Consider the following 12,146-nt stretch of genomic DNA (forward strand, 5'->3'; position numbering starts at 1 on the left):
TTCTGAACATGAATAGAATATTGAAGAACATGAACAGTTCTTCTGAACATGGCTTCTCTTGCCTACTTCTTGCTGCCAGAGACCTGGCAGCGCTTCCTCTCACATAGCTGAGCCACATTTGGCTTGAGGGAGGAAGCAGTTGAGACCCTCAGTATGGCTTGAAGATGATCATCAGTAAGTCTGGACCTGTACTTGGACTTATTGAAGTTCAAGGTGGAGAAGAGCTTTTCACACAAATATGTGCTCCCAAAAAGGCACATGGTCCGCTTGAACATTCGGGAAAGCTCAGGGAAGCTGGGGTTCAATTCTCGCAAAAATTGCCCAAGCTTGTCTTCTTCTCCACTCACCTCCCTGAACTTGGCTTTGAGGTCAGAGTTGCACTGCAGGTCAATGCGCTCCATTTGAAGCACAGGAGGGGCATCTTGCACATCAAAGAAGGGATCCGCAAAAATTTGAAAAGTGGCTCTGTGCGTCTTGAAGTCTGCAAATCTGTGATCAAATTCCTCCTGTAGCCTCAAAATGGCATCAACATACTTCTCACCACTGAATGGTGTGCCTGCATTCAGGAGTGCCTTGCATGCTGGGAAATGGCAAAGGTTTGTCTGAGAGAGCTGGGCTTTCCATAACACAAGTTTTGTGGAGAATGCTCTCACGTTGTCATAGGCAGCACTGACGAGCTGCCTCTGGCCTTGTAACTTCTTCTTCAGTACATTCAGCTCATGCGTGATGTCAACAAGAAATACTAAGTCCATGAGCCATTTGGGATCACATAGCACAGGAACAGCCGCCCCATCTTTCTCCATGAAGGCTTTCACTTCTGCTCTCAACTCAAAAAATCTCTTTAAGACGTTTCCCCTGCTGAGCCAACGTACCTCGGTGAAGTAGAGCACATCCTCATATTCTGACTCCATTTCCTCTAAAAAAGTACGGAACATCCGGTGCTTTAAGCCCCTGGATCTGATTTTGGTTGATGCATTTCACAACAACAGACATCACATTGTCAAAGTTCAGGCATTTGCTGCAAAGGGCCTGCTGATGGATGATGCAGTGCAGAGCAATGGCCTCCTCCACACCCTCCTCTTCTAGTTTTCGTTGATCAAGTGCCACCAGTCCATTTTTCCTCCCTGTCATTGATGGCGCTCCGTCAGTAGTTATTCCAACAAACTTCTTCCATGGCAAACCGGTATTCACAATGGCATCACACAGCTGGCAAAATATCTCCTGAGCGGTGGTGTGGCCATGCATTGGAATTACCGTGAGCAACTCCTCCATCACTTCAAAATTGTCATCAACACCACGGACATATATTGTGAGCTGGGCAGTGTCAGTGATGTCTGAACTCTCGTCAAGAGCGACTGAGTATGCATTGAAAAATTTGGCTTTCTCACGCAGTTGATCATAAATGTCACTTGACAGGTCAGAAATGCGCTCTGCCACGGTGTTAGCAGAAAGGCTGATGTTGCTAAACTGACCTTTCTTTTCCGGACAGACTATACTTGCAGCCTGTAAGATGCACTTTTTGATAAACTCGCCTTCTGTGAATGGCTTTCCTGCCTTAGCAATCATCTCACTAACCACGTAGCTTACTTCGACTGCTGCATTATTCTCTTTGGTTGCTTTCTTGAAGAGATTTTGTTGCCTCAGTAGACATGTTTTAAGATGGCAACCCGGTTGGCTCTCTCATCTCCCTGGTATTTTGCATACTCCTCAGCATGTCTAGTTGAGTAATGACGTTTGAGGTTGTATTCCTTGTGCACCGCAACTTTTTCTGAACAAATAAGACACGTCGGGGTGCTCATGTGCTCAACAAAGAAATATTGCATCTCCCACTTTTCCTGAAATTGTCTGTGCTCGTCACCAACCTTTCTCTTCACTGCAGGCTTTGAAAAAGACATGATTGGGGCTGTGTGACAAGATATATATTCATTCCACTTGCTGTCGCTCACGCAATAAAGTTTCAGTCAAGTGTTTAGCCAACCAGCGACGCACGGAGATGTAATTTCCGCAAATGCACGTCATTTCCGCTTTTTCCGGTAACAACAGGTGCGTAGATTATGGGGGGGGGGGGGGTAATGCGTTCCCATCAGATTTCGTCCCCACACCCCAGTCACAGGCAGACACAGCTGTAGCGGCTGCTACTATACACGCTTCTCTGTTCAAAGCACGGGGATCTGAGCCGGGATGAGCTGTGGATCTGCGCTTTGATGCGCTCCGGTGCGGGAGCCCCTGTTGACATCTGTGGATGAATTACTAATTTGTGGCCACGCAATAACAAGATAATCTAATAAGTTATATATAAAGCTTTCTTAACAACAGCATCACAATTTCATAAAATAATAACAAATGCAGACTTCTAAGATGAACCAAAATAATTATGCACATCGTCATGTACAGTCTGTGGCTCGGTGCGTAAATGTCACCACCAGAGGATGAGGGAATTTAAATAATAAAAATTCATCCACACATATCAGGTGTAAATAATAATGTAAAACAGCCCAGACTGTAAAATGTAGATATTAGCTCAATGACGTGTTATAAACTGCTGCGGTTTATAATCCGTCTGCGTAAAGAAGCTCCCAAAACCTCACAGCGCAGCGTGTGCGTAAAGGAGCCGTGGTGTCCCTTGAATTTGCCTTCAATTTAACAAATTGTGTATGTGTGTGTGCTCCGTTCGTTTTCTCCGCTGGACACAAAAGTCGCCTTTGCTCAAGATGCCACTTTATTAATCACTGACACAAAGACTGATACCGTCACTGCAGTATAGCCTAAATAAGTCCCACTGCATTGTAAGTGGCATGTGTGTGTTGTTTTAAGCGTCGTTTTATGTGCGTTCCGGGACCTGTGCTTGTCGTACCTGCGCTGTCATATGTACTTAGCATTCCGGCACCTTGTGATTTGCAAATGAAGCACTGGATACATCATGACCTGCGCGAAAGAGGGCGGAAAACTATGAATTTTACCCTCCTGGTCTCCGCACATCCAAAGCCACTTTTTTCCCTCCCGGCTCTCTCTCTCACTCACTCTCACACGTACACACACACACACACGACCCCGCCCCCCATGTCACTCACATGCATGCTGCATTCACTGGACAGGCACACAGTAGGAAACCAGAGCATCATAACATTGTCCCACACAGCAGCTAACAGCGGGGTTGCTACAATATAAAACTCGCGGGCCGCACTAACATTAAACTTTCATATTAAGGTGGGGGCCACAAAATATCGTCCCGAGGGCCGCAATTGGCCCGCGGGCCGCGAGTTTGAGACCCCTGATGTAGATGCTCACCCCGAGCCCTCGTTACTTTAATAGTGCATTGTCTTTGAGCTGTACGCCTTTTGGCGTCCTCTGGTCGAGCACCAATTTGGGTCGAGGCTGAAAAGAAAGCCGTCCCTTGGTGTGAACCAATCAGTTTCAAGGACAATGCATATATTATCAGTGTTTTTTTTGCATTTTGACTGCAAGTATCGTGGTTAATGCAGACATGAATCCTAGCAAAAAGGTTTCAGTTTTGTTGCCAGAAAAAAGGGGAAAACCCCTATTATAATAATGGGCGTGTTAATCTCTCATGCATGCCATAATTTAATTTGTTTTCCCGTAAGGTGGTGGCGGGTCTTACTGCTGAAATTTTACCAGATCCTTGTGGCCTAACCGCAACAATTATGAAGCACTGTAACTAGTAGTTACTCGAGGTCAGTATTGTGGTGAAATAAACTCCTGGCACACATATCCCAGCTCCTGCTACAGGCAATGGGCATTTTTATGCACAAAACACACCAAAAAGATTGAGTGTGGACTTGCCGTAAGTTTATTGTGCAGTTGTTTTGGATGTAAAGAAAAAGAGTTCTGGCGTGGGATTTCAATAAGATGTATTGTGGCTGACAGGGTGTGCAGGACTAAAATGAGTTGTTTTCAACTGCAACATTGAAAGAGGCGACAACTATCTTGGCATTTCTGGACATAGGAGTCAATATTTTCTCTCCCAAAGTAAATGGGCAAGTGGCGTGATTTAAAAATGCTAGATTCATACACTTAATTATATTGGTCTTGAGATTTGCTTACATGCAACGTATTATTGAACTTACGAAGTATCAAAAGACAACATAAACAAGTCAAACTACAGTTAATGGCAGTGGAGTTAATGACATGCGATGCTATGGCTAATTGGCTGGTTATGGTACAGTACGGAGACAAATTATGTTAGCAGTAGTATTAATACCAGAAATGCCAGGGTTTATAAATATTAACAATACATTTTACATTCGAACAAACCATACTCCACAAGTGTCACTGTGAATATTAATAGTTACATAAATACACAGGCAAGGGAAAGCCATTCACTCTGGCTTTGATGATGCCTAAAAATATATATAATCAAAGAGGGTGTGTTTGTGTAGCAGCAAAATACATTTACTTATAGCAGAAATATAAACTATATAACATAAGTTACCTATATGCCAGCCGTTCAATTTCTGGATACACGACCTCAGAATTGGCAAAGATTGAGTATCCTGGACATTTTCATTCTCAAAATATTTCCCAATCACAAGATTTTCTATTTTACCTCACAATAAATTCATTAAACTTCTTTGACTGGACCCAAACAAACCATTCAGAAAATGGTAGGACATGTTTAAAATGTACATATTGTTTTTGAATGCCTGGCAGCACTCACTGCATTAATAACTACGGTAGAGCTCTCCAAACGGGTTTGGCGTCCAGAGAACTGGTTCTCTGGAAGGCCAACCCAACCCCCAGGTGTACTTATAAAAGAAGGTGGGGTTTGACCTTCTGTACTTTTTCCTGCACTCCCATCCATAATTATTATTAATTATTTGGGTTAGATTGTGTAGGTATAATGTCAATTTTCCAGAGCTGAGCTGTTAAAAGCTGATGATGTTGGATGTAATCTCCCGCAAAAACACACACAGTTGTCAACATTTTGATTGCTTTTCAACATTCCGGTTTGCTGAAAAAAACAAATCAATTGGCAATATTTGCCCACGTGACAACTTTATTTGATTGGCTCTGTCACGTGGGAAAGGATCTCATACTTCCTAAGCTAGAGGCACCTAACCTGGTGATGTTCTCAAGAGTGAGCGCCTAATAGTTTCAGGGCTTTCCCCTTTTGTCCCTGCCCTCCATCAGCATTTGCAGCAGGCGTGGGATACTCTGCATAATTTTTTTTTAATATATAATTTCACTCTCTGATGCGGCCAAGTTCTGTCCAGGATCGTACTGATCGACTGTCTTGGGAGGACCTCGAGCATCTTTACATCATGCTCTTTGCCACCTCGCAGAGCAGGATCTTTCTGTGCATCGCGAAACCCGGCACCATCCAACTCCAGGCTCGGCAGTTGAGGTTGTTGGGTTTGCCTCGCCTACAAACTATAGCCCATTAAGCAATATAGCTCTTTTATATTAGCTCTTTTTCAGAAGCGACCTGGCTAGCACAAATTATAGCTCAACGAAGTGGCTTATGTGGAAATTTATAGCAGCCCAATACTCTTAAGGGAATGTTTCTAAATGGAGGGAAAAGCGGAGGATCCGGAGAAAAATCCATATGACCATGGGGAGAACATCCAAACTCCAAATATACAGGCGTCAGGGTCGGGATCAAACACACGATCTCCTGCATACCAAGCGAGGTAGTTAACATCTCACCACCATAACCTTAGAAATGCCGCCCCTGCAGTGGTACCTGTTAGCACGATGGTGACTCGACATCTCTTGCCACTCACAACCGAACCGGCAGTCAGAGTTTGTAAAGGGACAGACGACTTTCTATGGTGGTGAGACGACTTTGGACGATCTGTATCCAGAACTGGCCTTGGAGACTAATGTTAGTTGCAGGGGTTGGAGAGCACACCTGGAAGGTTTGCCAGCCCCAGCAGCGATGGATATATACTTAACAGTTTAAACATACTGGAGCTAAGAGCAGTCCAGAATTCCCTGAGAGCATTTAGCTATGTAGTCAGAAGGAAGAAGGTGCTGGTCCGTTTGAACAATGTAATGTCGGTAGTCATTCGGAACCAACCATAGGCCTCTGTTCACTTCAGCAGGTTGATACAGGTCACTAGGAGATATTCTTCTGGTCCCTGGTACCAGCAGCACCGCATAACCCTGTCCATTGTACACCTCTGCGGTGTCCTGAACCGTGTGAAGGACCGACTCAGCAAAGGCTAGTTGGATATGGGCGAGTGGAGTCTGCATCCTGAGGCATTCAGACTGGTGTGTGCCCACTGGTGCACACCACCAGCAGACTCGTCTGCCTCGGCAGAGAACAATCTCCTCCCATCCATCCCACTGCACCCATTTCTGAGACGTGCAAGCCCTTGGTGGCAGATGCGGTCAGTATCTCCTGGAGCAAGGGGCTTGCCATTTGCTTTTGCTCTGCTGCCGTTAATTCCAAGGGTTTTGGCCAAGGTCAGGAGGGCCGCGCCTCCCCGGTGCTAGTCACCCCCAAATGGGACAGGTGCGTCGTGATTCTCCGACCTGCAGGCACTCAGACTGGGTCCCCCCCCCCCCCTATCAAGTTCCCCAAGTGGAGAAATCTGTCACAGTATGGGGAAATCGCTTCAGGAATCAACTATTTTTCTCTGACTGCCAGTGACGGAGGGTAGGATTCAGGAGACACGGGCCATCTACTGCGGTGCAAGAGTTGTTGCTCCAATTCAGTAGGCCATTATACCGAGGGGTTTCAGCATTTTATGGTTGGTGCACACACAACCTCGAAGACCCGGTAGTGTGCTTCATTCCGGTCATAGATAAATATCTCTTCAATGAGTTTCAATTTGGAGATACACTAGAGTTATTAATGTTGTGTGTGCTGCCAAGGCCTCCATAAAAAAAGTATTTATGAAGGCTTAACTCCAACATGTTTATAGTACAGTATTTTAGGATGTTTTTAAATTTAAAACATGTCGACTTGGGATAGCCTTCATCAAGCTGTAGACTGTTCATGGATGATAATGGTCATATCAAATTGTTGAGCAAAATTGTTGGCCTGACAGGTTTTGGAGAAGCTGCTTTGTACTTGATATTCAAGTACAGTAACTCCATGTCCTTCAATTGGACAGAAGCCCACGAAGTGGTTTGTGTCACATGGGAGACCTGGGGATCTAGTCAAGTAGGGTGCATTTTATATACATTATATTCGATAATAATATACAAGGGGCCTACTTTAGGGAATTACATCACATGGTCTTTAACAAATTTGAGTACATCTCAGAGAAATTGTTAGGTGCCAGGGAGATCCAAACTGACAATTCCATGCAAACATATCCACACAATGACCAGCAAGCTCTCCAGCCCTCCAAAGGCACTCTATGTTGTGCTGTAGCCTAGTAGTGGGAGTGACATTTAGATTCATCATGCACACAATGTGCACACTCGCACACCTTAAGTCTCACCCAAGCACTTGATATACTTCCTTCATACAAAAAAACATAGCATGTGCCAAATACAAATAATGCATGCTTCATTAATGCAATTCTAAAATTCAATTCTAAAAGCACTTGATTGTGCAAATTTGTAGAGTGGGAATTTACATCACAATTTGGTCCTGATTTGAATATAAAAAACACATTTCCCAGTTGGTGTGGGCACAACCATGTCCATATGACAACAATTCAAAATAAGTGTTGACATTTTATCCAGTATTGCTAAAAAATAAAATCAGCTTATAGGCATTTGTACCTCTGATTTGAAATAGTTTTTTACGTTTATAAATGGAGTTGTAGCATTATCACAAAATGGTGGGAACATCTACACAGTGATGCACACAAACAGGACAGGGCAAAGCAACAACCTCCGATTCACACTTTCAAATAATCACCAACCACCACATTAACTCGTGAAAATAATCTACAAATTCCTTGCACATAAGCTATGGCCTTCACGATTTATTTAAATGTGATATCTATGTCATTAGCCACAGACAATGCTGTCATTGTATGCTACCACACACGGACAGAAAATGTGCCGACCCAATTTCTTAACTGGGTGCTCTATAAACGGTACCGTCACGACGCGTTGCGGAGGCAGGCTAATTGCCATTTCCCAAAGAGGTTATACTGAAGCAGACTCCAGGAAGGGTGTTGTGTCCTCGGCTCTTCTTCACCCCACCGAGCCAGCCCAGAGGGAGCAGGCTCCGCGCTCGCCCCACCTGCTCCGCTCGCCCGCTCGTCTTACTCATGCCACTCGCCGCGTGGGACGGAGACGAGGAGGAGAGGGGGAACGTTGCGTTCGTCCTTCTTTCCAGCTGCGAGCACGACACCACAGCACAAGTGTGTACACACACAGCTATACGCACAGCTAGATCACGAGTTTAGTTATCATCCCCGAAGGTTGTTATGGAGGCGAGCAGTGGCGTCGTGATTATTCCAACACGTGCTATAACCACAACGAGACCCCAAGTTTGATTCCCGGCCAGGGTGAACATCGGGGTCGTGAGTGATATCTGAACTGATCATGGGTCTCACTTGACCAACCCACAGTTTCTACCTGGTGAATTATGGTCAAACAGACCCCATGACTGACATTGTGGGAGGCCTTCAATCAAATGTGATTGACATGGGACTGTAAATGTGTATGTATATATAATGCTTTGTTATGAATATTACCTATCCCAATGGGGCTGACTAAGCATTGGTATACTGTAGTACATTGTGCAAGCCAACGTGTATTCCTGTTTAAAAAAGGAATGAGTGATTGGCAGCGAAGCCAGTGGTGGAATTCTATATTATGTTGGCAGAGGCCAATCTTTTCATATAATACGGTCACCACAGTTAACTTACCACAACATAGTTGCATAGCATTATTTTGCCTATATCTAAGCAATGTAATGTTAATAATATAACTTCCAAACATTACTATAACACTATACCACCAAATACTGATGGCGTCCTATCTTATTGGAGGGAATGCCAAATTTCATATTTTCCTTACTTGTTGAACATTCACATACATGCTATGATGCACAAATAGTTGTAAACTTAAGTTGAGTGATCGTCCTCGTACAGATACAGCATATCTAGTCTACACCACTGAATACAAATGCGTATTTTACCCCATGATGCTCACAGAGCTCCCGGTTTAAACAAAATTAAATGTTATTTCAAGATAAATCAAACGTTCAGAAAAAATGCTACCCATGCTCACATGAGCATGAAGCTAATTTGCCTTTTTATCTAACCTCTTTCTTCAAAAGCAAATCTAGCCAATGCAAATTAATTCCACACCTCCGAAACATCAGAGAGCAAAGTAATGCCAGCACTGCCAGCCGTGATGCACAACATCGCACGTGCATGCGATGGGCCACGCGACAATCAGCACCAAATGGGACACACGAAAGTGCCCACCACTTTGCAGTCACGGAAATTGGCGAGTTTAACCCTTTCGCATTCCAAGATGTCTGCAAGTTCACTAAACAAATGTTTTTTTACCAGGTAAAGCCCACTGAGCTATATAGCTCTTTCTCAGAAGCGACTTAGCCACAAGTGATAGTTCAACGAAGTGGCTTATCTTGTGCAAATTTATAGCAGCCAAATACTCTACATGCATGTTTCTAAGTGTGGAGGAAAGAACCGGAGGACCCGGAGAAAAATCCACACGATACAAATATATAGGCGTTAGGGTTGGGATCGATCCCACGACCTCCTGCATAGCAGACGAGAGAGTTAACATCTCGCCACAGCGACGCCAAAGTTGCAGGGTGGGTGTCCTGTTCACGGCTGAATCTCGGAACGCGCAAACGGTTGGCGTAAATTTTTTTTAGAGAGGCATAGCGCTGTTGTTTTTAAAGACATTGTACTCACTGCAGAAAACTTTAGCGACACGACCGCACTCTATGATAGCTGGCGGCAAATTGAGCCATACGCTCTCCCGCATGACATTTTTGGAGCCTCGGTATGTTTTCCAACATAAAGACGTACGGATAAAGTTATTTTATTTTTTCTTCCGATTCCGTTTCGGTGACATATGACATACATATGTGTATGTCATATGTGACATATGACATACATATGTGTATGTCATATGTCATCGGAATGAAAAAGGGTTAAAAGTTTTAAAAGGGTTGAAAGTGTCTGCCATGAAGGGTGAAGAGAAGGGGGATTCCCCTCTCCCCCTCCGTACGTGTGGGTTTGGGGGAAGGACAGGCACTTGTGTATGCGTATAGTCCGGGTTTGCAACACCCATGTCATCAAAACCAATGTCGAATGTTCTACTGTTGATATTTGAACTCTGAAGGGCAGCACGATAGATCGATCGATAGATGGATTGCTACTGTGTAACAAATAACTGCTACGTAACAGATGGAAATATTGAAAGTCAACTCTAAGAGACGGAGAGACGTTACAAACACATGAGGACCAAACTGCCTGCCCCCTCTTACCGTGCTGGTGGACTCGGAGGGCAGTGGGGAGACGATGAGCAGCGTCACTCCGGCCGCGTCCGCGCTGCGCATGGCCTCCACTACGTCGACGTGCTTGGCCCACTTGCAGTCCTCACCACCCAGAGCCACGATGCAGTCTCCATTCTTCACTCCTGCCAGCTGTGGGGCCATAGCAGTGGGAAACAAGAGGTGCAAACCTTTTCAAGGAAAACATGTGATCCACCGATATATACATATAACTCGTATTGCTTTAATATAATTTAGTTATGAATCGTAGAACGAAAGACAATCCAACGTAGCCTTATCCTCATCAAACATTGTAATGCTAACCACATGCCAATGTTTACCCTCATACACCAAAGCCATACAATCACATTCATCAATCGGTGCTCATCTTTCTATCTTGGTCTCTTATAAGGAACGTCCCAGAGTTATGCTTCGTCGATAAGATTGGACAGCCACTAATTTCTTAGTGATTACTGACAGTGAAAAACACTGCCGCATTGAGATTTTCGGAAGGCCAAATGGCCTGCATTTACAGACACTGTGGCCGTAATATGATGGAACTGGTTGGGGCTAGGATACTATATCTATCACAGGTGTCTGGGTGTCATGGTGGCCAGATGTTAACTACCTCGCCTGGTATACAGGAGGTTGTGGGTTTAATTCCGAACCTGACACCTGTATATTTGGAGTTTGCATGCTCTCCCCGTGGTCCTGTGGATTTTTTTCCGGGTCCTCCTGCTTTTCCCTACGTATTTAGAAACATGCGTCTAAGAGTATTTGGCTGTTGTACATTTCCACATGTTAAGCCACTTTGTTGAGCTATCATTTGTGGCCAGGTCGCTTCTGTAAAAAAAATAAACAGCAGAGTGGGCCTTATCTGGTGAAATAAAAATTGTTTGTATAGTTTAGATTAGTCTGTAAATGAGAAGTTCTGAGGCAGCAGATGACCTCAGGTGGCAATATGTATGGAGCAAGCTATTAGATTACTCAACTAATGTATGAACGGTTGTAAGTTCATATATTATTACGGGGTAGGCTTAGCCCATAATATCTTTGGGGATAAAATATCTACCACTTCTGGGCCTATCAAGGACCTCATCAGAGATCCTTCTGTCCAGATGCCTGGCTTCGAACTCCCAAGGCGCCAGTGAGTTCAGTTGATCCGCTTCCTGCGTGACCAGGGGGTGTGTGCCACTTCTGAACATCTGTAGTGACTGGTTTGGAGACGTAACTCTTGGAGGCAATTATTTAATTTAACACCGAGCACACTTAGTACACTACATACAATACATACACCCCCTACACTTACACAACGCTGTCTCTCGCTTAAAACACAACTCTACTCTGGTTGCTAGCCTACAACACAACACGAGCTGTCTGACACTGACGGCGCTGAGCTAAGACAGCCAGCTACAGATAGTAGCGCAATTATCAAGTGGACGGCGACAGCGACGAAGGCACGAGACGACAGCGGCGAAGGCGACAGCAGCGACGACGACGAGGGGATCCCACTCAAACGACGGCCTCGAGCCTTCACTCAGGTCCCCTTTTATCCTGTTACCATGGCCTCGCTCCGCCTTGGCCATGCCCCCCTTCTGGAACTTACGAGTGGGCTCTCGACGCATCCCCTCCGTAACCTTTACCCTAGATCCCTCTCTGGTCTGTCACGTGGCCTGCTTCACTCTGCAAATCACCTTCCCTGCCAGCAGGCAGCGCTATGCCACGTAGTGACCAATTTATGTCT

At 44.8% G+C, this 12,146-nt stretch overlaps 1 protein-coding gene across 1 annotated transcript in view; it reads right to left on the bottom strand.

Moving 5' to 3' along the window:
* Positions 1-2,888: 2,888 nt before the first annotated feature.
* LOC133350803 (rhophilin-2-like) overlaps positions 2,889-12,146 on the bottom strand; it is a 55,885-nt gene continuing 46,627 nt past the window's right edge. Inside the window, exons 14-15 of the mRNA XM_061565546.1 lie at positions 10,397-10,555; positions 2,889-8,263 (exon numbers count right to left, since the gene is read on the bottom strand). Coding sequence (XP_061421530.1) covers positions 8,048-8,263; positions 10,397-10,555 — 375 coding nt within the window. The 3' untranslated portion in view covers positions 2,889-8,047. The remainder of the gene's footprint in view (positions 8,264-10,396; positions 10,556-12,146) is intronic.

Source organism: Lethenteron reissneri, chromosome 35 (assembly GCF_015708825.2).
Source record: "Lethenteron reissneri isolate LAM-NWPU_2019-01 chromosome 35, ASM1570882v1, whole genome shotgun sequence".
Classification (NCBI taxonomy): domain Eukaryota; kingdom Metazoa; phylum Chordata; class Hyperoartia; order Petromyzontiformes; family Petromyzontidae; genus Lethenteron; species Lethenteron reissneri.